General features: G+C 40.5%; 1 protein-coding gene, 1 long non-coding RNA gene and 1 pseudogene across 2 annotated transcripts in view; 2 read left to right on the forward strand and 1 right to left on the reverse strand.

The window, feature by feature from the left end:
• LOC127493200 (uncharacterized) overlaps window positions 1–27496 on the forward strand; it is a 113641-nt gene that overhangs the window by 80871 nt on the left and 5274 nt on the right. The gene's annotated exons all lie outside the window — the stretch shown is intronic.
• On the reverse strand, window positions 1309–23036 carry LOC100348940 (N-acetyllactosaminide alpha-1,3-galactosyltransferase). The gene is given in 7 exon segments (XM_089323634.1): window positions 1309–2118; window positions 6727–6861; window positions 16347–16408; window positions 16410–16460; window positions 16462–16495; window positions 16497–16542; window positions 22955–23036. Coding segments are annotated over 7 exon segments (1101 nt in total). The 3' UTR covers window positions 1309–1427.
• Window positions 8572–13108, forward strand: LOC127493070 (dolichyl-diphosphooligosaccharide--protein glycosyltransferase subunit TUSC3 pseudogene; annotated as a pseudogene).

Raw genomic sequence — 27496 nt, forward strand, 5'->3', positions numbered from 1 at the left:
AAGCAGCAGCAGATGGCCCAAGTCCTGCACCCATGTGGGAGAAGGGATAGAGTTCCAGGCTCCTGCCTTCAGCCTGGCCCAGCCCTGGCTGTTGTGATTATTTGGAGAGTGAACCAGCAGATGGAAGATACCTGTGTATGTGTCTCCCCCATCTCTGTAACTCTGTCTTTCAAATAGATAAATATTTATTTTTAAAAAATATCTATTTATTTGAAAGGAAGAGTTACAGAGAGGCAGAGGCAGAGAGAGAGAGAGAGAGAGAGAGAGAGAGAGAGAGAGAGATTTTCCATCTACTGGTTCACTCCCCAGATGGCCACAATGGCCAGAGCTGTGCCAATCCAAAGCCGGAAGACAGGAGCTTCCTCCAGGTCTCCTATGTGGGTACAGGGGCCCAGGGAATTGGGCCATCTTCCTCTGCTTTTCCAGGCCATAGCAAAGAGATGGATTGGAAGTGGAACATCCAGGACTCGAACCAGTGCCCATATGGGATGCTGGCTCTGCAGGTAGAAACTTTACCAGCTATGCCACAGCGCCAGCCCCAATAAATATTCTTTTTAAAAAATGTATGGGTTGCCTCATTCTCCCTTTTATGCTGCTCAACTCTTTTCATCATCTATAGGTCCAATTCCCTGTATTAAGTTTCCACTATTTGAATACCTAGCATAATAGCTTTTACTTTCCTAACTGGACCCTGACTACAGATAAAATGTGTGTATAGGTATTTGTGTGTAATATAAGTCAATTTGTACAAAACATGCAAATGTGTGTATTCATATAATGCAAATATAAAGACACAGAAAAGGAATATGGAGTAATAGGTTTTCAAAGGGAGGTTAAAAGAGCTTTAAATTTTCTCCTTAAGTTTTTATTTTCTTTTCATTGCTTTTTATAACAAAAAAAGTTTGTAGTTGTAAACCACATAGCTCTTTTTTAGTGAATCAAAGTTTTCCTAAATAGCTGTGTGCCCATCTGGTGACAGCCTTAATGTCCTCAAAGTTTTATATTCAGGGCACATTAGTATAGTTGCAGGAATCTTCCTCTCCCTATACCTCCAGACAACTCCTTTTCCTAAGTAATATGAGAAATTCATAACTACTTTTATCATTTAAAATATTTCTGACTTCATCTTCTGGTGGCACAAGCTATTTTGTTCAGTATAATCCAACAAATAGTGATTCTTCAACACTGACACAAAATATTAAATTATTATATCTCCAACTGATTTAGGTAAACTCATTCTGTAACTACTGCATCCCACATTATTTGATATAAAATGAATATGAGGAAAAATATGAGTGTACTATATTGGTAAACTTGCCATTTTATCAGCAATGTCTTACTATTAAAGTTTGTCAAGTGCTAATTTTCTACTATATAGGGCAAAACAATGTTCTTAAATTCAGAAACATGAAGGAAGAGCTATAAAATTATGATAGCTCTCTGGTAAGGTTATAATTCTTAAAATTCCAAGTGAGATTGATAATTTTAATGTTAGAATCTTTGTGATGACTATCCCAGCAGTATTCTGGTGATAAGAGTTTAGTGGGTTTATGAAGAAAGAAATACTTGTTTAAGTGGCTTTCATCATGCCACACTGCTTCAATGCTATTTTTCTTGTCCTTCATTATTCCCTTGGCACACTCTCTGACAATATCAAGAACCTGAATGGTAGTGCCCCCAAAAACAGCAGCATGGTAATAAAAATCTCCCTCACCCATAGATATATAAGCCTCTGATAACTGATTTCTCTCATAAGGTAACTTGTCGGGATTTGTCTGATACCAGTAAGCATGTAACTGAGCTACTGACTCTCCCAGAGTCTCCAGTCCGTATTTGTTTTTGAAGAATTGATCCACATCCATGCAGAAGAGGAAGTCAGCTTCATATTGGATGTGATCAACAATGTGTTCACTGATGATCTTCATGCGCATCATGCTGATATCTTGCCATCTCCTCTCTCGTTTAATTTCAAAAACTTTGTAGGTACGGAAGCGACCCAGTTGTATCAAAGGCATCTTGGAGAAGTTATCTAACATGACGTAAATTATGACTCTCTGGCCAACCATAAAAAACTTATCAGCAGAATACAAAAATTCCGTCAAATAGAAATCAATATATCTGTAAAGTAAGTAAGAAGTTATTAAGTTATATTTTAGTGGGACATACAATATTTAAATTACATAGACTGTAGCTTATCCAGCAATGCTACTAAGCAATGAAATATTAGATATACTTTTTGAATTACATTTAAGTTGTACAGAAGAATATGAAATTATCTGCCTTTGCTCTCTTGGGTTCTACAGATCATACATAGAATACAATAAGAGTTCCTCACAAGAAGGAAAAAAACTTGATGAGATCAGGAAACTGAGCAGAGCTGGACCCAAAATGAAAGCCAGCATTAGCAGGGTTATCAGGAAAAGGGGAACTTGCTCTGTCAAGCGTTGTAGGAAAGAAAGATTTGAATGTTTGCTGGGGGTGTGTGTTGTCTGTGGCTTGCTGTGTAAGCAGTAAGTTCTGCATGTGAAATCAGAGGGGACACAGTGCTTCACCATTTGCATTGCTCTTCATATTTTACCTGTGGCCCTTACTGTGGTGCTAGAATAGTTAGGCTGAAAAACAAAACTTTCTCATTTCCAGTCTCTCAAGCCAATTAAAGATTTTTAGAGTAACAAATGGCCTCAGGAAAATTCAAGAGAAAAGATAATAACACGTGGCTCAGCTTCAAATTATGTTTATATATTCCTTAAAAATAAGTTCTGAATGCTTATCTAAATTTAAGATACATAGCAGATTGGAGGTCAGACAAAAACTTTCTAGTTCATAACATACAAAATTATTAGGTAAATTATGAAAAATATCACTTAAAATATTCTGAACTGGAGGCCAGCAATTCGAATCCAAAGAAGTCCAACTTGCTTTTGTATCATGTTTCAGAAACCTTTGCCTCACTAAGATAATGAAAACATTCTCCTACATTTTATAAATTATTATGGTTTTAATTACACATAATTTATGGGGTACAGTGTGATAAGTCAACATATGTATTCCATGTGTGAAGATCAAATCAGGTTAGTTAGTATTACCATCTATTGAAAAATTAAACCAAAATACTTTTACTAATAACAATCATAGATATAGGGTACAGTGTGACGATTCAATGAACTGTATAGTGTATACTGATCAAAACTGGGGCATTAACGTTTTCCTCTTTGTCATTGCTTTATAGTTGGAAACTTTGAGTTCTCTCTTTTGTTTGCTCAGAGGATAGATGATAGGCTATTGTGAGCTACATTCAATCCTCTGTGCTGGGTAACATTAGGAACATATTCCTTCCAACTATGATTGGTACCCAGCGTCCAACCCCCCTTTAGCCCCTTTTATTCTCAGTCTTTCTCAGCCTCTATTAATCAATATTTTATGTTCAGATCAGTGTTTTAAAGAAAAGTTAATTCTTTTTTATTTTGAAAAATCATTCTACTTTGGGATGATACTGGTTTTACAGAAAAGTTGCGAATATATGATAGAGAGTGCCCATATACACTTTATTCAGCTTTCCCTAATGGTAATATCTTATGCAACCACTGGAAATTTGTCAAAACTAGGAAATTATTAGCAGTGAAATATTATTAACTAAGCCACAGTTTTTATTTTATTGGTTATTTATTTTATCATCCCTCCCCCAACACACAATGGCCTTTTTAGTTTCCATGATCCAATCCAATACATACATTCCCTGTAGTTGCTTTGTCTTCTTGGTCACCTCCAACCCATGTCAATTTCTCTCCTTGTTATACATGATCTTGACAATTTTGAAGAGTCCTGACCAGGTATTCTGTAGACTACCCCTTCAATTTTATTTTTTCAAAGGTTTGTCAATTTTGCTATCTTTTTCAGAAATCAATTTTTGGTTTTGTTGTTTTAATTTTTAAATTCTCTATCTCCACTCTAATAATAAGCGCTTCCTTTTTTCTGCTTGCTTTGGGTTTAATTTACTGTTCTTTATCCAATTCTTCAGGAGTTTAGGTCACTAATATGAGACCTTTTTTCCTTTCTAATGTAGGCATTTTGGGGCTAGACATTTCTTTTATAACATTGCTTTTACTACATTGCACGTTTTTATAAGTTGTGTTTTTTGTTCATTTATCACAAAAGTATTTTCTAATTTTCCTTGTGATTTCTTCTTTGATCCATTGGTTGTTTAAGAATGTGCCGTTTTCTGGCCTCAGAATCAGCCCTTAAGGCATGCGGATCTGGCTGAAAAGCCCATGAGAGTATTTCAGGCATGGAAAGCCAAGACACTCTGGCAAAAAAAAAAAAAAAAAAAAAAAGACCTAAATGAAAGATCTCCGCAAGTGAGATCCCAGTGGAAAGAACAGGTCATCAAAGAAGGAGGTACCTTTCTCTGAAGGGAGGAGAGAACTTCCACTTTGACTATGACCCTGTCTAAATATGATAAGAGTTGGTGAACTCAAAAGGCTTCCATAGCTTTGGCAACTCATGACAAGAGCCTAGGGAGATTACTGACGCCATAAACAAGAGTGTCAATTTGTTAAGTCAACAACAGGAGTCACTGTGCACTTACTCCTCATGTGGGATCTCTGTCCTTAATGTGCTGTACATTGTGATTTAATGCTATAACTAGTACTCAAACAGTATTTTTCACTTTATGTTTCTGTGTGGATGCAAACTGTTGAAATCTTTACTTAATAATACTAAACTGATCTTCTGTAATTGAAAAATGAATCTTGATGTGAATGGAAGGGGAGAGGGAGCGGGAGTCGGGAGGGTTGCAGGTGGGAGGGAAGTTATGGGGGGTGAAGTCATTATAATCCATAAGCTGTACTTTGGAAATTTATATGCATTAAATAAAAGTTAAAAAAAAGAAAAAAAAGAATGTGCTGTTGAATTTCCACACACAAAGGTACTTCAGAAAGTTTATGGAAAATGGATTTAAAGCTAAGTTTATTTTGGTACAAAAATTTTTGAAATCCTTACATAGTTTTTCCATAATATACATTTTCCATGAATTTTTGAAAATTCCTTATATTTTTGAATTTTTCAGATTTACTTCTACAGTTGATTTGAGATTTTCTTTCTGTTGTAGGAATACAGGAAATTTGGCTTTGTTTCCATATTAAAAATGTTATTGTGACTTTTGTGGTCTAACTTTGATCTACACCAGATACTGTTCCATGTACACTTGAAAAGCATGTATATGTATTGAGTTGACTGTTGTATACATTTGCATACAACATAATACAAACAACTGAAAGGAGACTGTGTGAGGGAGAAGAGAGTGGCAGTGCTAACACGTGATATAATTGAAGAATCAGCTGTTCGTGATCACAGATAAGTGCGCTGACTAGATTTGTCTCTCCTCAGCACCACCACCAACGTGGGATGGGATACCTAGCCAACTTGGACATGATTATGATCTGTTTATACCCCCTACATCTCAGTACTCCAGATAATGGACTGTCAGCTGAGTTTGCAGGGGAACTTTCATCCTATTTTGAACATTCAGTGCACACTCTGAAGGTTGTAGATTTATAGACCCAATTTGATGTCTTCCCCATAATTATAGGATCAGATTTTACACTTGGCAAATAATCTTCAAAATTAAATATCTGGAGTATTTCCTCATGTCCTTGAACTTAAAGTTTTCTTATTTTTTTTATCAGTATTTGTTTTCAGAAGACAGGAAATCAATACAATGGCTATATATCCATTCTTTTTTTTTTTTTTTTTTTTTTTTTTGACAGGCAGAGTTAGACAGTGAGAGAGAGACAGAGAGAAAGGTCTTCCTTTTGCCGTTGGTTCACCCTACAAATGGCTGCTATGGCCAGCACGCTGTGGTCTGCGCGCTGCACCGATCCGAAGCCAGGAGTCAGGTGCTTCTTCCTGGTCTCCCATGCAGGTGCAGGGCCCAAGCACTTGGGCCATCCTCCACTGCCTTCCCAGGCCACAGCAGAGAGCTGGACTGGAAGAGAAGCAACCAGGACAGAATCTGGCACCCCAACCGGGACTAGAACCTAGGGTGCTGGCGCCGCAGGTGGAGGATTAGCTAAGTGAGCCGTGGCGCCAGCCATATCCATTCATTTTTAAATGGAAATATTTCATCATAATTTTTTAGGAGTCCACCTTCATGGTTTTATTTTCTATTTGATTAGGTATTAGCTTTTGTTTTAAAATTACTGGAAGATTTTATGTATTCTTGTCATTTTTTGCATTTTATTGATAGAAAATATAGCATGTGAAAATTATACTACAGATAATAGCAGTTACCTTGTTGTTGTACATTGAACCACTGTTCCTGTGAGAAGCCAATAAACACCATTTAAGTTTATCTGAAAGTAGTTTGTGACTTGGGGAAACCACTAAAGGGGGCAAGTTATTGAGTTGCTCTATTGTAAGGATAATGGAAAATGGCTCTGTAACAGAGCCACAGACTTGTTTAGAAACAGAGGATAGGAAAATGACTGGCAATAACCCAGGCAATTAAGTTAAATTGGAAGAGGGTTGTAAAATAGATAATATAAAAGAAACTGAAGGATTGGGGTATTTTTTGAATGGACCAAGTGGGTGATGATATTTAGAATTGTGGCAGGAACTGGCATTGAGAGAATAATTCTAAGTGAAATTATGAGATGCTCCAGCAGATTAACTCCCATTTTCTACAACAAAAAAGCTTAAAGGTAAAGGACATTTGACATCATTACCTACCTTCCCACAGCAAACACTGTCAACCCCACGGTAATTTTATGCTCTGCATAATAATTTTCCAAGACCGACTCATTGTAAGTGTTGTGCCACACAATTGGAGCCGACCATGTAGTAGTACTCAGGTTCACATATGTACTGAAATAAAGGCATACATGTTTAAACAAAATGTAATAAAGCAGCAAGAGATATTACTAATGCATAAAGTCTGATGTCTGATTACGGCATTTTCTTACACTTAAGCCAAATCCTTGAAGGCTATGTTAAATTGAAGAGGCAATATATCAGAAATGGAAAGATTATTACCAAAGGATAATTACAGATTAGTTACATTATGATTCCAGTAGACTTGAGGACACTTAGTTAAATTATCCCAAAATCTGAAGTAGTAATTTCTCTTATACCTAGTCAAAATATCTTGTTCTTGCTTTATTTTGACAATTATCTTTTTTAAAAATTTATTTATTTGAAAATCAGAGTTACACAGAGAGAGGAGAGAGAGAGAGAGAGAGAGAGAGAGAGAGAGAGAGAGGTCTTCCATCCGATGGTTCATTTCCCAATTGGCTGCAACGGCCGGAGCTGTGCGGATCTGAAGCCAGGAGCCAGGAGCTTCCTCCAGTTCTCCCACATGGGTGCGTGGGCCCAAGCACTTGGGCCATCTTCTACTGCTTTCCCAGGCCACAATAGAGAGCTGGATTGGAAGTGGAGCAGCCAGGAAGTGAACCGGCACCCATATGGGATGCTGGAGCTTCAGGCCAGGGCTTTAACCCACTGCGCCACAGCATTGGCCCTGCTGACAATTATTTTGAAACACCATATTTTAAGAAACAAACTTCTCAGTTTTCATGATCTGAAATGATGCCAGTGATAATTTTGCTATACATTGTCAATGATATAGAGCAATCAGACAAAATTTAAATCAGAAAAAATGACTCAACATGGTAAAAATAGGAATGCTTTCTGGCTTTTTAATTTAGACTTGCCCCCCAACTCCTTGTTGAGTATGTTAGTGGTATTGAAGAGTATAGATCATATTTCTGGTGTGGATATCTGGTTCTGGAGGAAGTAGAGTGAACCTTCTTCACAAGGAATTATGTTTGTCTATTATACCCTGTCTGGAGGTTCCCCGAAGGACTTACAAATAGCATTTCCTTTGTTTCATCTAATTCAAACCTCTCTGAAATGGAAAAGTGTCTTTGTGAAGGGCACTTCTTGAGGATGTTTTTAAAAGAAACAAATCCCTGCCACCTTGCAAAAGGTTATAGCTGGGCAAACACTAGAGATACTGATAGCCTGGAAGGAACACTTGAGAAGAGAGTTGCTTTGGAAATAAGCATTTTGATGATCTTCCAGGTATAATAAGGAATTTAATAAGGAATTTAGAAATCCACACAAACACCCGGGGCAGGATTCATGCTCAGAAAGCACCTGAAGTGACCATGAGCTTTCACCTGTGGCTGATAGTTATACTCGGTGCCAGCAGGAAGTTAAGGCTAGGGCAGAGTTGTAAACTGCTGGAGGGTTTGTACTGAAGGGGGGTCCAAACACAGAGCAGTGTGTAGACTGAGAGGATTCCTCTTTCTCCCTCTCTCTCTCTCCATGTGTCTCTTTTCTTTTTCTTCTTTCTGACTCCTCTCCTTTTCCTCCTCCTCCTCCCTCTTCCTCCTCCTCTTTTCTCTTTCCCTCTACCACCTCCCATTCCCAGTTTAATGACATTTCCATCAACCACTAGTTAACCACAATTGAAAGGAACAGAAATCTCAGAGATCAGAAAGATAATACAGTCTTCAAAAAAAGTTTAGAATAGCACTAAATAAACAAAACTATAATCCACAGAAAGAAGCGAGAATGAATTCTGAGGAGGTAAAAAAATCTTATTTTTAAAATAAAATTTTTAAAAAGAATTGGATTCACAGAGTGGTCACATTGTAACAGTCAAAATGTTTTATTTTTTAAAGATACATTTATTTAAAAGGCAGAGTTACAGAGAGAGAGAGAGAGAGAGAGATCTTCCATCTGCTGGTTCACTCCCCAGATGGCCATAATGGCTATGACTGGTCTAGGCCAAACTCAGGCCTCTCATATGGTTGCCAGGGCCCCCAAATACTTGGGCCATCCTCTGCTACATTAGCAGGGAGCTGGTTCAGAAACCAAGAAGCCAGAACTTGAACCAGTGCCTATATGGGATGTTGGTGTTGCAGATGGTGGTTTAATCCATTGTGCCACAATATCGGCCCCCATGTTTGTTTTTCAACAAAAAGTTATGAAGCATGAAAAATACGGCTCATTCACAGGAAAAAAAAATGAACAGAAAGTGTCCCAGGAAAGGCCAAACCTTGTATGTCCTAGACAAGGACTTTAAATAAACTATTTAGAGGCCAGCACTGCAGTGTAGAGGGTAAAGCTGCTGCCTGCGGCACGGGCATCCCTTGTAGGTGCTGGTTCAAGTCCCCACTGCTCCATTTGCAATCCAGCTCCTGCTAACGAGCTTGAGAAAACAGTAGAAGATGGCCCAAGTGCTTGGGCCCCTGCACCCACATCCTGGCTCCTGGCTTCTGAATGGCCCAGCTCCAGCTGTTGCAGGCATTTGGGGAATGAGCCAGCAGATGGAATTCTCTCTCTCTCTCTCTCTATTCTCTCTCCCTTTCTCTCTGTGTAACTCTGCCTTTCAAATAAATAATTAACTCTTTTAAAATAAATAAATAAACTGTTTAAAATAACTGTAAAGAACTAAATGAAGAATGGAAGAATTAACAGGAAAACAGTATCTCAACAAATAGATAACATCAATAAAGAGAGAGAAATGAAAAGGAGCTAAGAAGACTGATAACTGAAATGACAACTCATTATAGGGCTTCTTTTTTTTTTTTTAAGATTTATCTATTTATTTGAGACAGAGGTACAGATACAGAGAGAGATTGCCAAGGGTGGGCCAGGTCAAAGCCAGAAAGCAGGAGCCAGTAACTTCTTCTGAGTCTCCCACGTGTGTGCAGGGGCCCAAGCACTTGGGTCATCCTCTGCTGCTTTCCCAGGCACATTAGCAGGGAGCTGGATCAGAAGCAGAGCAGCTGGGACTCTACCTGGCACTCATATGGGATGCCAGCACCGCAAGTGGAGGCTTAACAGTCTACACCACAGCACCAACATCTCATTACAGGGTTTCAACAGATTTGAGCAGAAAAAAAAAAAAAGAATTAGATATACACAGAACACATTACACATTTTTCTCAGATAAACATGGGACATTCTATAGGATAGATAATTTGTTAGGCTATAAAACAAATCTCAATAAATTTAAAAATATTAGAAGCATACCAAGTATCTTCATCATTGTAGAATGAAATTAAACATCAATGACAGAGAATCTGGAAAATTCACAGTATGTGGAAATTAAACCAATGAGTCAAAGAAAAAAATCACATAGAAATTAGAAAATATATTGAAATGAATATAAATGAAAACACAACATGCCAAAAGTTATGGGATACAATGAAAATTAGATAGATAGAAGAAAGATATAGCTATATGAATACCCACATTAAAAAAGATCTCTCATCAATAACCTAATTTATCACCTTAAGAAACTAGGGTTGGGAGGGTAGATAGCAAACTAAATACAAAGCAAACAGAAGGAAACAATAAAAATTTTGAATCAGAGATTACTAAAAGGGAGAAAAAAAGCTAAAGAGAACCATGAAATCAGAAGTTGGTTCTTTGAAAAGAACAACAGAATTGTTAAAGTTTACCTATACTGGCCCAGAGAAAAAGAGAGGTATCTCAAATTATTAGGAATGGAAGGGGAACATACTGCAGAACATTATAGAAATAAAAAGGATTGTAAGGGAATCATATAAATAATTATATACTAATAAACTAGATGACCTGAATGAAATGGAAAAATTTGTAGAATTGAAGAAAATACCAAAACCGGCTCAAGAAGAAATAGGAAATCTGGATAGATATAAAACAAGTAAAGAAATGTAATTCATAATAGAATGTCAAAAAAAAAGCTTCACTGGTGAATTCTACCAAACATTTAAAGAATAATTAATACCACTCATTCTCAAAGTCTTTGAAAGACCATAACAGGCGGAAGTATTTTCTGACTCATTGAGACCAATATTTTTGTGATATGGATGAGTTGAGCCTAAAATTCATAAGGGATTGCAAGCAACCCTGAAGAGCCCAAACAATCTTGGACAAGAATAAAATTGGCATACTTGTACTTTCTGATTTCAAACCTTACTAAAAAGATACTGTAATAGAAATAGAATTCATAGCTACATTGGCCAGCACCGTGGCTCACTTGGCTAATCCTCCACCTGCGGCACCTGCACCCCAGGTTCTAGTCCCAGTTGGGGCACCAGATTCTGTCCTGGTTGCTCCTCTTCCAGTCCAGCTCTCTGCTGTGGCCCAGGAGTGCAGTGGAGGATGGCCCAAGTCCTTGGACCCTGCACCCACATGGGAGACCAGGAGAAGCACCTGGCTCCTGGCTTCAGATTGGCGTGGTGTGCCAGCTGCAGTGGCCATTGCGGGGTGAACCAACAGAAAAGGAGGACCTTTCTCTCTGTGTGTCTCGCTCTCTCTCTCACTGTCCACTCTGCCTGTCAAAAAAAAAAAAAAAAAAAGAATTCATAGCTACATTGTCAGTATTTCAATTCTGTGGATAAAGTTAGACATAGATCAATTAAATAGAATTGAAAATCTGTAAATAGACCCATAATATCCAATCAATTAATTTTCAACAAGGGAGCCAAAGGCCATTTATTGGGGGAAATGATTTGTCTTTTCTTTCTTCAAGATTTATTTATTTATTTATTTGAAAACCAGAATTACAGAGTTGTGGGGAGAGGGGGAGAGGAGAGAGACTCTTCCATCCCCTGGTTAACGCCCCAAATGGTCACAACGGCTGGGTCTGGGCCAAGCTGAAGCCAGGAATCAGAAACTTCTTCTGGGTTTCCCACATGGGTACAGGGGCCCAAGTACTCTGGCCATTTTGTGTGCTTTCCCAGGCACATTAGCAGGGAGCTGGATCGACAGTGGAGCAGCCGGGACTTGAACCTGTGCCCATATAGGATGCCGGCACTCTAGAAGGCAGCTTAACTCGCTGCGCCACAGCACCGGCCCCCATGAATAGTCTTTCCAACAAGTTGTTCTAGGACAACTGGATAGCCACGTGAAAAAGAATGAAGTTGCATTTTTATCTGTCACCATACAAAAATCAACTCAAGTGTCATGCATTTGTCTCAGGGATTAAAGCACCACTTGGATGCCCATGCCCCATATCAGAGTCCCTTCAAACACTATTGGTAGGAATGTAAAATGGTGTAGCTGCTGTGGAAAAGAGTTTGGTGGGTGCTCAAAAAGTTTAGGCTCCACTAATGTGCCTGGGAGACAGCAGATGATGACTCAAATGCTTGCGTTCCTGCCACCCACGTGGGAGCCCTGAATAGGGTTCCTGGATCCTGGCAGGTTGGCCCAGCCACAGCTGTTGCAGGCATTTGTGGAGTGAATGAACAGATGGAAGATTCTCTCTCTCTCTCTCTCTCTCTCTCTCTCTCTCTCTTCCTCTCTTCCTCTGCCATTTGAATAAATTAGCTATGTTTCCCTTAAGTTCAGTCTCTTTCTGTTTTGCCAAGTGATCTTTCCTCTTGCCTGCTCTCTCACCTGCGATGCCATACACCTTAGGATCATGCAGCTGGAGCTTGGTATCATGCCAGGCTCTTTGGACTTTCTGCCTCCAAAACTAATCTTTTAGCTGAAAAAAGTAAAACAACTGATGGAATGGAGTTCCAGGCTCTCAGTTTTTCAAATTCATGATGATAGATTCTGAAAATTTCTGAAGGTACCATGAATGAGTGTTAGGTTCTTTGCTCTTCAGTCTCAATGGCAGTGTTGTGTGTGCAGGAAGACTAAGGAAGAATATTAATGCTGGCTAACTCTTGCACGTGGTTGACTATGACGAAGAGACAGAAATTTTTCAAGAGCTCAGCCTGAACTCTGCTCCTACATTCATGGATTCCCCCACACACCCTCAGAGAGCAGAATCCAAAAAGCTGATACTTTGACCATCAAATAATTGGATATACAACTGGACCCTAGGAAAGTGGATTGCTGACAGAAAAGACATTCACGTTTGGGTTTTCAGGCTACCCAACTACTCTGGCACCATTGCTTTCACCCTTTAATTGTCACTTGTTGGTGGGTTGCTTTGTAGAAGAACAACTTGGAGTTCATTTAAAGTAAGACTAGTTAGGCCTTTGCATCTCTATGTATAGTCTCGCCATGTATCTCTATGTATAGTCTTGCCATGACTTGTGGCCAGATGCGGAATCATATCCATGGACCTCCATGTGCTCATAAGAACCCACACAATGGCAAGTGAACACGTTCATGGGAGCGGCCAGACTTAATTCATGGTAGAGTTACACACTATTCTGGTACTGAGTGCTGTGTCATCATGGAGATGGTTTTTCCACATGAAGCAGCAACTTCCAAAGGAGATGCTAGAAAAGGAGCTAATTTGCATGTAGGATTAGGCCTGGCGTTCTTCAGTTTTTTACTTTCAAGTTCCCATCTATCCTTATTGCTTTTTTAATTAAAGGAAGGCAAGTGGGATTTACAGAAAGTGAATGTTTACCATGAAGACAAATTTTGTTCCTGACCTTATAATATTTTGAATACTTAAGTTCATTTCTTTGTTTCTTACAATAAGCTACCTTATTATTATATACTTTAAAAGTAACTGGGATTTCCTAGTAAATTCAATTCATAGAAATGGATGGTAACATGTAACAATCTACAAAGGAAACATTGAAGTTTTTTTCAAACATTTTATATTCAGTATGTGTCACAGAATTGAAAGACAATGTAACTATGAATTCACGTTTTAGAAGGTTGCACTCATTAGTAAAGGAAATCACAGTGGTATTAAAGGAAACATATGTGTTAAAGAGCTCCTAGCGGTGTACAGGAATAGAGCATATGCATGAAAATGTGACAGGTACTGAATATTATACTTATTGCAGCTTAAGCTGTATCTTTAAAAGTTCAACATAGTTATCATGTGACCTAGCAATTCCATCTATAATCATTCCACTGATATGCCCAAGAGAATAAAAAATACATGTCAAATAAAAACTTTTACCTGAATATTTATAGCAACATTATTTGTAATAGCCAAAAAGTTGAAATGACCTAATGCCCATTCATTGATGAATAGGGTATGTGGAATGTCCATATCATGGAATATTATTCAGTTATAAAAAGGAATGGAGTGCAGATACATGCCATTGCATGTAAGCCTTACGCATATGCTGAGTGTATTGTATTCTATTCGTATGAAATATCCAGAGTAAGCAAATTCGTGAAGAAACAAAGCAGACCAGTGTTTGCACTGGCTGGGAAAAAAGAGGACTTGAGACTTACTCCTCGATGAGTACAAGATCTCTTTTTCTTTTTTGGTATGATAAAGATATTCTGGGGGCCAATACTGTGATACAGCAGGTTAAGCCACAGCCTGCAGTGCCAGCATCCCAATTGGGTGTCAGTTCAAGTCCCAGGAGCTCCATCTCTGATCCAGCCCTCTCATAATATGCCTGGGAAAGCAGCAGAAGATGGCCCAAGTCCCTGGGCCCCTGTACCCAAATGGGAGACCCAGAGGAAGCTCCTGGCTTCAACCTGGTACAGTCCTTGCCGTTGCAGCCATTTGGAGGGTGAACCAGCAGATGCAAGATCTCTTTCTCTCTCTGTAGCTCTCTACCTTTCAAATAAATAAATAATCTTTTTTTAAAAAAATGTTCTGGAGTTAGATTGTGATGATAGTTGTACAACATTGTGAATGTATTAAAAACCACATAATTGTATATTTTTAAATGGCTAATATGGTGAATTTGATGTTATATGAATTCTACCCCAATAAAAAATTTGTGAACTGCAGGGCAAATATTCCATAAAATATAGCTGACAATGGAATTGTACCTAAAATACCCAAAACCTCCTTAAAGTCTATAAGAGGAAGAAAGACAATCCAATAGGAAGGAAAAAAAAGAGAAAAGAGATTTGAACTGGCACTTTACAAAAGTGAGTGTATAAGTGGCCAATATTTTCTTGTGAAAAGGTGTACAAGCATTAAAGAAAAAATGCAATGGGAATTTAATTATATTAGTAGCCTACTTGGAATCTATTTAGATGATTATATAGTTCTCTCCTTTGTCCAAATGTTGTGAAGAATCATCACCTGAGTAATCAGGATATACTTTGCTTGTCTTGTGAGCTGATGTGCCAGTTATTAAGCTGTTGTCTTTCATGAGTAAACCTATAGCACTAGTCTGTGCTTTCTCAGCTTGGGGATGAAACTGCAAATCATAGCCCTTCTCCTCTGCCAGCTGGTGCTCTGCTAGGCTCCATTTCCTTCACGGGAGGAACATTACAAGGCTGGAGGAAGGGGAAGAATCTCGCTCCTTTCCGTTCTCTGTAGGCCTCTTGTGGGCTTCCTGTGCCTGCAAGTCCTATCTCAGCAACACTGCTTCACTCCCAATAACATCAATAACATTCTTCCAAGAGCAACAGTCGAATCCAATTTTTAGTTTTTCTAACACTTGCAAGATCAGCTTCATTGTACCTCTCCTTAGAGATCCGGTTCCCAGCTCTACGAGGCCTCCACAGAGGTCAGAGACACCAGCACCAGTTGAGAGCAGCAGCAGAGTTTAAGTTCAGTGAGCTTTCGCTCTAAGTTTCTAAGGTTTAACAATTCCAGCCTCCTCAATTTATTCTTCGACCTTAGGGGAGCTAGCTCCTGTAGTTGCTTACCTCCATGATATCTTAGAGTTCTCTTCAGTCTTTTCTTTACCTTGTTAATGACCATCTAATACAGCCATGTGCAATATATATGACGGTAGTCTCACATATCCCCTAGTGACATCATAGTCATCTAGTTTGTGTAAAAAGCACATTTAGCTGTTCCCACAATGACAGATCATCTAACAAGGCAGTTCGTTTTCAGAATGTATCCTTGCCAATAAGTAATACATAAGAGTAATGAATAATTCTTACGTTAAATCTGTTTAAATAATTGGTGTGCTTTCTGTGCCCTGATTAGGCTCTGACAAATGTTATGATGTTATGAAAGGATGAGACATCAGCTGTTCTTGAATAATGATCTTAATAATCTGGATGTCTCCTTTCAAAGTTTTAATGAGGGAAATTCGTTAAAGCTGTGGCATGAGGGTGACCGATGGGTAAGTGGAGGGAGCAAGTGGAATTTGAGGGGCCAGAGGAAGGCTGTGGTTAGAAGTGTGAAGTACACAGTCAGCCCACCTTCCTTCTTTGGGTTCTGGCTCTCTCATTAGTGAAACAAAGAGAACCAACCAAATAATCTCAAATACACCCTCACACTTCAGGCCTGTCAATTTTCTAGAACCTTTGAGTCTACGTAATTTAAACTCTCAGGGAGGATGTGGGTCCAAATGTCCAGTCCCAGTGGGTTAGTCATTGCCTATTTTTTAAAATGTCATAATCAAAGATCCATCTATTCTCCAATATTTAGAATGCCAGCAGTGGTATCGTTGCCATCTATTAACTTCTATGGATTAACTTCAGATGTGCAAGATTTGGATTCTTACATGGGATGGAACCAGTCTGATAGCTGTAATTTTGGTTGATTTTTCAGAGACCTAGAAGGAAAAATAATACAAAGAATTATACTGTATTTACTAAAGTTTGAGTTTGAGATAATTGAGTGTCTATCAAATCATATAATGATTTGCATGGCCAAAATGAAAAATGAGGGCGAAACAATAAGAAAAACAATAAGAAAAACTGTGGTAGCATGGAAAAGTCATAGTTTCTAACTTTAACAAAACTCTCTGTGCTGCCCAGAAATCTTTGTTTTTCCTTGGTTCTCATTCTTCTAATTCACAGAGAAAATAGCAGTCATCAGAGGGAAGCTCCCTCTGCTTTCTGCCATTGCACCTCTAAATTTACCCATAGCACTGAACTTTTTCCTTTCTTTTACAATGGAAATTTATCACTGCTTTCTCTCTAAGGTTAGCCTTAAATATCCTATTTTCTCAGGAGTCTTGATTTGACAATTATTTCTCAGAAAGATTTCTCCTAGTCCTCTATTTTGTCATGTGATACTATCTTCTGGCACTTTTCTGTGGCTTCAGATTTTTATACACAACTTAGATTTCTCCTGTGAACTTAAGACTTAGACATCCAACTGTGTTCTTAAGTCCTCTGCTTGAATATTGCACAGAAGATATTTAATGTTAAAGTCATCATCTCTCCCCCAATGCACTGCCTTTTCATGTGTTGCTTTATCCCATGGATCTATCAGTGTTGACAAGACAAAAACAAGAGGACCATTCCACACTCAGAGCACTCTTACAATCTCTACAGCAACTCTACCAGTAAGCCATTCTGGCTTTACTTCCAAAGCATCTCTGAAATCCAGCCTTATCTCCATTCCCTGCCACCACAAGACTTTAATTCACTGTCATCTCTTGGGCGGGTTATTGCAATAGTCCCCTAATTGGTCTCCCTGTTCGTGAACTCTGAAAAAAGACACTGCAGTCACTTGAGCTGGTGCTCCTATGGGATGCTGCAGCAATCAAAGCCAGGAGCCAGGAGCTTCTTCTGGGTCTCCCACGCAGATGCAGGGGCCCAAAGACTTGGGCCATCCTCCACTGCTTTCCCAGGCCATAACAGAGAGCTGGATTGGAAGAGGAGCAACCGGGACTAGAACCGGTGCCCATATGGGATGCCAACACCGCAGGCAGAGAATTAACCTATGCGCCACAGCGCCAGCCCCATGTAACTCTGTCTTTCAAATAAATAAATTAATATTTTCACAGAGAGGCAGGGTGGAGGAATGTTGTGAATCATAGAATCATTAGAGAAACAAGGCCCCTGGTCACAATAAGTATCAGACAGCAAAGTTGGTCTTCACTTCACTATGTGGATTTCCACGAGTGTAGGAGGAACCTGAAAAATATGTAGCAGTGAGCCTTGCCTCTCCTCGGGAAGGTGTTTCTCTCTGAGCGCATTCTGATGTTATGGTCTCATAGGTAGCACGTGACTAACACAACCTCCTGAGCGTCTTTTAACTGACTCCTTACTCCTGCATGTTTGCCTAGCACTTTCAAAGGCTCAAGATTACTGGGTTCTGGCTCCTGGTAATGTTTGCCGTAACTACTTCTCACCCCTCTATCAGAGACTGCACTCTGCCAGTCTGCTCTTTCTTTGGTTCCTAGCATTCTGACCTTAATTATCTCCAACATGTGTTTGTAAGATTGCTTTGGTTTTCCCTGTCTACAGGAATTAAGTACCCAATGGCACTCCATTGCCCAACAACCAGTTTAATCCTCCAAGAAGAGGTCATAAGATATTGTAGATAAAGACTCACCAGCACTGATACACCCTCTGTAGTTTCTTTGTGCTTAGGACAAATGAAAAGCATTGTTATTTTTAAATGTATATAAAAGGTTTTCACATATAAAATAACAAGAGCAAGAATCCATCAGTCCATTTACTTAAGTACTTAATATTACCAAAGATGTACTGAACATATACTATGTGCCAGATCCATTACTGATTGCAGACAAATAGTAATGAACATGATAAAAATGATTACAGTTAAGGACCTCATATGTTATAGCTTAAAAAAAAAAAAAAACAGAATCCACAACCTAATACTTTGAGACACAAATAAAAGAGAAAGTGACCTACTATCATTGGAACAATGGAACTTAACTGATTTCCAATGAACTCTTTCTACTTGTCTCAAAGTTTTGGGGAGCAAATACCACATGTAGTGCCTGAAGTCACCAACACGAATGATGCTTCTTAAAGAAACATGCACAGGAAACCTCAGATGGAAGCTGTTTCTATAAGCTGGCACGGCAGTCCCCTGGAGAAGCCACCTCCTGCTGGACCCCTGGCCTGACTGCCTTTCTCAGCGACGCCCCTTTTCAGCATGAAGCATCCAGAGCTTTGTTTGCCCAGTTGCTCTGTGCCCAGTTGTTTGCCCATTGCTCTAACAGAAGTTAGGGTCCATTCTTCTGGAGGGGCAGCAGGAATGTGAGGAGTCCGATGGGGCAGTGGGCAGTCAGGATGGTCCTGGTGGAGATTTAGGGTGCAAAATTCTTGCTTTCCCCAGAGGTTGTCTTTAGCAAGGTCAAAAGTACCTGCCGTGGCTCACTAGGCTAATCCTCCGCCTTGCGGCGCCAGCACACCGGGTTCTAGTCCCGGTCGGGGCGCCGGATTCTGTCCTGGTTGCCCCTCTTCCAGGCCAGCTCTCTGCTGTGGCCAGGGAGTGCAGTGGAGGATGGCCCAGGTGCTTGGGCCCTGCACCCCATGGGAGACCAGGAAAAGCACCTGGCTCCTGGCTCCTGCCATCGGATCAGCGCGGTGCGCCGGTCGCAGCACGCCAGCAGTGGCGGCCATTGGAGGGTGAAGCAATGGCAAAGGAAGACCTTTCTCTCTGTCTCTCTGTCTCTCTCTCTCACTGTCCACTCTGCCTGTCAAAACAAAACAAAACAAAACAAAACAAAACAAAACAGTACCTGCCTGCTTCCTCCTTGGTAGCTTCCAAGAGAATAGCAAGGGAGTGGCAGTTCCATCTGAGCTCCCAGTTTACTGTAAAGCAAATTAGTATCCCGCCCTTCTGATGGTGCCTTTTATTTTATCATGAGCAAGCCAGACAGCATAAAAGATAGCAACTCTTTGATGGGTTTTGTCCCCACCTTGTAACTGAATGTCAAGTTTTTTTTTTTCCTTCCCCAAAATTGTGTTTAAAAACCTCAGTACCACCAGCCCCTTGGGTATTTCCCTCTCTTGGAAGCCCCCCTCCATGCCTCTCTGGCTGGTGGTCTCTGACTAATAAATCTTGCTTTTAATTAAACAAAAAAAAAAGCCACTATTTCAAAATGGCAGTTTCTTTGTAACATTTACTAACACTACACTGCCACACTACACAGATTGATAGTTTAACAATCTCCTCATATGTATGGGCTACAAAAATTATTTGTAGCTTTGATTTCATTAGAAACAAAGGATTTAAAGCTGAAGGCTAAGTTTATGCTGATTTTTTATATCCTTTGGATATATTTCAGTGTATTTGGTTTTATGTATTTAAATGCTGATTACTCAGAAGTTGAGTCTATCACTTTTTTGACATACCACATCCTTGCCAAACATCAAAATAAAATACTTGCTAAGTTTTCATAATTACCTGAAATCATACTCCTTATTCAAGGCCCATAGAGACAATAGAATCAGTAATAATAGAATTAGTTTTATTTTGGATCTCATTCTTTCCTGGGAGGAAAAAGAAACAGATGAAATTAAATAAAGTATAGTACATGCAGAGTAAGCCGTGGTAAAGCCTGCCTCACCATGACTTAAACACATTGACTGCAGTTGAGGCACTGCGGCTCCTCGGATGTCTGTCTATATGAAGGTAGAGTTGAAACAGTAGAAACACTTGGTGTTATTTGAGCTAAGATTGAGAAGATTTTTAAGACATTAGTCTGTCTTTGCTGGCCTTGGCACCAGCAATCTTATTACCTTCATTTGTCTTTTTACAGTATAAGGAATGTAAAAATGCCACTTCCAAGCCTAACTTCCTAGGCAGGGTGTTAGCAAAAAAGATATTTATGAAAATACTTACCTGACCTCAAAGGGTTGTATACCAGGAAGAACATTGTTAATTATTTTTAATTACATGATATAATGAAGCTGATCATCCCAAGAAAGGTAAGACTGATAGCAGCATAAAACATATGTTCCTTCTCAAAAGTATTTGAATACAAAACTGATTCAGAGGCTCAGCTGTACTGTTCAGGTTACCTGTGTGTTGACCTTAGATTTTTATCCATCAAGATTATGAAACTTCTTTGTGTTATTTAATCTACCCAATAAGAAACTGTCTATGTGCAAAAAAGGATCTGGCTATGGCTAAATTTGATTAAAATCAAGGATAATCTCTTACCTTTCCTTTGTCGGAATTTCCATAGACTCCTCACTTAACATTTATGGTATAGTAGTTTGAACAGATATGTGGAGAATCTTGAGTGGACAGACGTTTTTCAAAGTGGACATTTTGAGACCTCTGAAACATCATGAGTCAGAAAGCCAGTATGGGTTCTGCTGTACTCTTCAGTTTGTGTGTTTGTTATTTCAGTCATCTGTGAATTATGATGTCATCAGTTTCTGTTCTGATGATGAAGGCATTAGATAGTTGTCATCATAACAATTTTCATGCCAGTAACTTCTGCTTATCATTACCAGGGAATCAGATTTGGTCCATTTTTTTAAAAAATAGAACTCCTTTAAGCTACTTTTATGTTTCAGGGATTGTTAAAAACAAATTTTTACTTGAGATAAAATTTACATGAAATAAACTATATAATTTAAGTTTGTATTTCACTGGATTTGTTATAGTTATTCATGTTTGTTTAACAATCACCTTAATTAAGACATAGAACACTGTTTGACACCAATAAATTTCCTTGTGCCCCTTTGAGTTAATGCTGTCCCTCATCCAGGAAAACAGTATAAGTTCAGATATTGGGAGTGATAAACAAAGACTTCAAAGCAGTTATTATGAAAAATGTTTAAGGATTCAATAGAAAATTTTGTCAAAATGAATGAACAGATAGGAATTCTTAGCAAAGCAATCAAAATCTACAAAAACAATGGACATTCTAGATCTTTAAAAAGTATTATATTTGAAATAAAAGTGTTGCTGGATGGGCTAACCAACAGGCTGAGCCCTGCAGAATGAAAATTCAATGAAATGAAAAATAAATAAATGTTAATCATTCCATGTGAAGAGAGGAAAATAATTGATAGAATAAGTAAACAAAACCTCAGTGACCTATGGGACTATATCAAGTAGCCTAATATGTGTGTAATTGGATTCCCAAAAAAAGATATGATAGAAAAAATTTCCAAATTTTATTTAAAATAAAATTATAAATATACAGCTCTAACAAGCTTAGCAAATCCCAAATAATAAAGAGAAAAAAGAAAAGCACACCTGGGAAATCACAAGGCAACTTACTGAATTTTGCGCCAGTGACTCTCAAACTTTGCTGCATGCTTGAATTTTGTGAGAAGCTTTTACAAATCGCCATGTCCAGGCTCCATCCTGTACTAATTGAATTGGAATCTCTGGGATGAGACCCAGGCATGACTGTGAACTCGCCACATGCTCCCCACCACTAAGAAAGGGGTCAAAGCTCGTATGAGTTTCTTTGGATTTGAGAGGCAGTATCCCCTTTAGATAGTAAGTGTAAAAGCAGTGAGAATCCAGTGAGGCTCTGACAAGAGAAAGTTCAGCTGGCCAAGGTTGCAAGTTACCCTGCCATTGGACCCTCATGACGTTCATATTATACATACTTCAATAGGTCTGAAGTGGACCAGAATGGTGGATGAAGACTTTGATTGGTGTTGATAGAAAACTTGTGGCAGAGACTCACAGAACAAGAGAATGCCTTTTTATAAAAAAAAAATTATTTATATATTTGAAAGTCAGAGTTACACAGAGAGAGAAGGAGAGGCAGAGAAAGAGAGAGAGAGAGTCTTCCATCACTCCTCAATTGGCCGCAATGGCCAGAGCTGCGCCGATCCGAAGCCGGGAGCCAGGAGCTTCTTCTGGGTCTCCCACGTGGGTACAGGGGCCCGAGCACTTGGGCCATCTTTTACTGCTGTCCCAGCCCATAGCAGAGAGCTGTATCAGAAGTGAAGCAGCTGGGACTCGAACCGGTGCCCATATGGGATGCTGGCACTGCAGGCAGCAGCTTTACCTGCTATGCCACAGCGCCAGCCCCGAGAATGCCTTTTTGTCTTGGTCTGTTTCGCATCGCTACAACAAATACCTGCATCTGGGCACTTTACAAAGAAAAGAAGTGTATTTTGTTCACAGTTCTGAGGTCTGAGAGCATGGTACCATGTCTGTTCAGCTTCTGGTGAGGGCCTCGTGGTAGTCAGGGCAGAAAAGTGGGAAGGGCAAGTGTTGTACGTGCAGACGAGCACATGTGTGAGGAAGACAAAGGGAGCTGCCAGACTTGCTTTATGACGGCCCACTTTCCTGGTAACCAGTCCAATCCCGTGAGAGGACAACTCACTCACACGAGAAAAGCATTAATCCCTGGTACCCACGCCATGCCTCTCAACAGTGTACATCAGGGACCAGATCTCAGCATGAGTTCCGCTGAGGACAAACCATGTTCAAACCGTAACACAACCTTGGGCAAGTCACTGCAGCTTTTCTCCTTTAAACTGGAGTCCTCCCCGCTTTCTTCCATGTCGCTGTCAATATTGACTGACATTTGCTTGGGTGTGAGCTAAATTTACCATTTATTTTACAGGTTGAACAGTCAAATGAACTAAGGGATCCCGAAGAAATGGTTATTATCTGGATAAGCAGACTCTAGGAAGCCTGGCCCTACGATGTTATCTGTGCATTCAGTAGTCTGCTATTAGGAGATGGGGGTGTGTGCTGGAGTAGTGTATTACATTACATTTCTGGATTATAGTATGAGGGAGTATTTTAGATGTGTGGGAAGAAGTGATTGACAGCCCGGCAGCCTTAAGTGGAAGGAGGTTACAGGCTGGAGACCTAGATCACAGCAGTGTGTTCTCTGAGAACTGCTGCATAGTGTAACCACGCCCCCAGGAAACCTGCTGCGGGCGCTCCGCTGCTGAGAGCGGGAGTGGATGCTGTGCATTTGGGTTTTCTTTTCTAGGAACTTAGAGTTTTGAAGGAAGAACTGCAGGGATTGGAGATAGTCTGGAGCTGGGTCATGCTAATAGGGAACCACTAGGGAGAACTCAAATTTTCAGCTTCTGAGGCCCCTAAACTTCCTGGGTTCTTACTCATGGCCTTGTTGCTGTGACGTGTTGGTGAATTTTTAAAGGATAACTCTTTAAAGAATGAAGGAGGGCTGGCGCCGCGGCTCACTAGGCTAATCCTCCGCCTTGCAGCGCCGGCACACTGGGTTCTAGTCCCGGTCGGGGCACCGGATTCTGTCCCGGTTGCCCCTCTTCCAGGCCAGCTCTCTGCTGTGGCCCGGGAGTGCAGTGGAGGATGGCCCAAGTGCTTCGGCCCTGCACCCCATGGGAGACCAGGAGAAGCACCTGGCTCCTGCCATCGGATCAGGGCAGTGCGCCGGCCGTGGCGGCCATTGGAGGGTGAACCAACGGCAAAAAGGAAGACCTTTCTCTCTGTCTCTCTCTCTCACTGTCCACTCTGCCTGTCAAAAAAAAAAAAAAAAAAAAATGAAGGAGAAGAGAGAGGAAGGAGGAGAAGAGACAGGGGAAAAGTCCTGATTCTAGTGCTTGCTGACTTCTCCATGGTGTAATAACTGCACAGGGGCCTATTACAAGCCACCACCAGGACATCCATGACCAGGGACGTGGAAACACTGCATATAATTGGCCTTCACAAGCCAGCTTCAGCACACTGCTGCCTGCTTATCAAACTCCCCCTTGTATTCAGTGGTACTCTCCAGTAACCTCCCAAGAAATTTTTGGGGGGTTTATACAGATCATGAGTGTTTCTGCTACTTGTAACTAAAAATGCACTTAACTCAAACTCCCTCTTGTGTCTAAATAATTACAGGCAATTCACTAAACATGTGTCCTAACTTGGCTAGCTTTTCACAGCCACATTTTTAAAATATTTATAGTCATTTAAATGTATGTGTGAAATTAATATCTATTTTTGCAAATATACAAAGTCTTCACCGGTTCCAGAAAATAATTGTTTTAATCACTACACCTGCATAGGTTAACATCTTTGGAAATTCCTGCCCTCTGGTGTCCAGTATAGGGAATGACTTCTGTCTCAGCTGCCAATGTTAATGGAAAACTAGGAAGTGAGGCAGAGATCCTTGGTGCCTCTCAAGGGACTATTCCCATGACAGAAGGGAATTGTGCATACTGGCTCCTCAATATTGGTTTCTTAGTGAAGTCCAAGAGAACTTTATACCAGGGTTTCTCAACTTTGGTACTGATGACATGTTGAGCCGGATAATTCTTTTTTATGGGAGGCTTGTCTGGTGCGTTGTAGGTTGTGTAACAGGATCCCTTGCTGGTAGCACACCTCCCCTCCCAGACAAAGCAAAAATGCCTCCAGACATTACCATTACCAAAAGTACCAGTGGTTGGCGGGGGTGGAGGGGATGGGGGTAGGGTATTCCCAGGCTGAGAAGCACTGCTCTGTGCTGATGAAGCACACTTATCCCATGTATCCCTCACTGACCTTGCAGCAGCACTGGACCCAGTTGGTTTTGGCACCATGTTGAAGTCTAATCCTGAAGCCCAGACTGAAATTCCTGAGTTCCTGTACTGTGTACTACAGGAGAAGATGTTCCAGATGCTTGATAAAAATGCATCTGCTTTTTCTTTTTAAAGATTTATTTTATTTATTTGAAAAAGTTAGAGAGAGAGGTAGAGCCAGAGAGAGAGAGAGAGAGAGAGAGAGAGGTCTTCCATTCTGCTGTTCACTCCCTAAATGACCGCAACAGCTGATCCAAAGCCAGGAGCCAGGAGCCAGGAGCTTCTTCTTGGTCTCTCATATGGGTGCAGGGGCCCAAGCACTTAGGCCATCTTCTACTGCTTTCCCAGGCCACAGCAGAGAGCTGGATTGGAAGTGGAGCAGCTAGGATATGAACCGGCGCCCACATGGGATGCCAGCACTGTAAGCTGGGGCTTTAACCCACTACACCACAGTGCCAGCCTCCACACTTGCTTTTTGATAGGGCATAGTCCACAATCCAAAAATTTTAAGTTATTACAGAAAAACATTTCTTAGGAGCATGATGGGAGTGAAGGGTTGACACATCATCCACTCATTTAGTGAATGTTTGCTAAGCAGTGCCTTTGAGATAGGTGACGTTAATAGATGCTTGAGCTGATGCAAAAGCAGATTATAGTTCTACCTTTAAGAAGCTAATGACAGAGGAGATCAATGGAGGATATTTTATAAGTAAGAAAAAGTCCAATTCCAACTGCCTTTAACAATAATGTGGCATTATTGGCTCACACATCTGAAAACCCCTCAGGCAGTACAGACCGTAGGTAAGACTGGATCCAGTGGCTCAGGGTTGTCACCACTGACTGGGTTTCCTTCAGTGTCCTTGGTCTTCCTTTCCTATTGTCAATTTCACTCTAAAGCTGACCTCCCTTGTCTAGCAGCTCCAGGTATGATATGCTTCCTCCTTTCTAGTAAAAGACCTGAAATTCACTTTGTTTGGGCTAGTTTGGATCACCTGCTCAATTGGCATCCCATATGGGCTCCATTTCATGTTCCAGCTGCTCCACTTCTGATCCAGCTCCCTGCTAATGTGCCTGGGAAAGCAGTGGAGGATGGTCCAAGCGCTTGGGCCGCAATACCCCATGTGGGAGACCCAGAAGAAACTCCTGGCCCCTGGCTTCAGCCCAGCCCAATCCTAGATGTTGTGACCATTTGGGGGAGTGAACCAGCAGATGGGAGATCTTTCTGTCCTCTGTGTCTCTCCAAGTGTGCCTCTGTTAACTCTGCCTTGCAAATAAATAAATAAAGCCTCAGCACCACTTCCGTGGGTTTCTAGGACGGTCTTATTGCAGCCCTTCATCTTCACATCTGCTGCATCTGCCTCTGACACCTCAACCCTTCCACTCTTGGCAGTGGTGCCTTCCTATTTCAAAGCTCAGGTCAAAGCCAGCCCCTGTGAGGCTGCTTCTACCTCCCAACATCTTTCCTTCCTCCGTACTCCTGTTGCCTTTACACTTACTGTACTTTGTACCTGTTACTGCTTCTCCAGCTTTAGACCCTCACCCTGCCTTTGAAGAGTCTTCAGTCTACCCAATTCTTTCTATAGTGCCTAACAAAGAAATTGAGAGTTTGGATGAATTTCAAAAAAGTGTGTGTGTGTTTGTGTGTGTGTGTGTGTGTGCATGCACACATTAAGAGAGGGAGGCAGTCTAGAACTATGGAAAGCGCACAGGATTTATAGTCAGACAGTCCTGGGTTTAAATCCTAGCTCTGCACTTTCAAATCTCAGACTTGACGCTCTTATTCCTCCTTAACACATGTAGGAAGTATGTTATAAATTCACCTTTTCTATGACCTTCCACACGTGTGAGTATGCTATCGCTTCTGTGTTATTCATTTACTTAAGGAACATTAAATAAACCGTACGTTTAGACCAAGACATGCCATTCCACAGATAAAGAGATGTCCTTCAGGCTTTGAACAAACCTCTGCCCTTCCAGGCACATGTGGTTCCCAGCCTCCAGGTGGAGTGGAAGGAGTGGGTAGGGACCTTGTTTCTGTCCATGCCCCTGCCGGATCATGGCTGCCATAGCAGCGCCAGTGCAGGCCCACCGTGCTTCTATCCGCCTAGTGCAGGCCTAGAATCGGTCTGGTTGTTGAAATGCTAATTCCTGGCAAAAATCCCCCTTTGTAAGATCCTTTCACTAGTTGCATTTTCCCTGATGAGAAATGTGGCCCTGTGTGTATTGTGTCATCCTATTTGTTGCTGCGAGCTTCTCACAAGGAGGTTGGAGTCTCAGCTCAGCCACTTACCAGCTGAGTAGCTCACCCTTTCGGAATCTCACTTTCCTCGTTTATAAAATGGGAAGAGTTCTCTATTTTGAGGGATCAAGCCCTGTTTTATATTCAGCACAATTCACTGCATCAGTCTTTATTTTTTATATTGTTCAAAGGATCTTCAAAAAGTTAATGTAAAATGCATATTATGGAAAAGCTATGCACAGGTTT

This window comes from Oryctolagus cuniculus, chromosome 1 (genome assembly GCF_051225735.1).
Source record: "Oryctolagus cuniculus isolate XC-2025 breed Fujian yellow rabbit chromosome 1, ASM5122573v1, whole genome shotgun sequence".
Lineage (NCBI taxonomy): Eukaryota > Metazoa > Chordata > Mammalia > Lagomorpha > Leporidae > Oryctolagus > Oryctolagus cuniculus.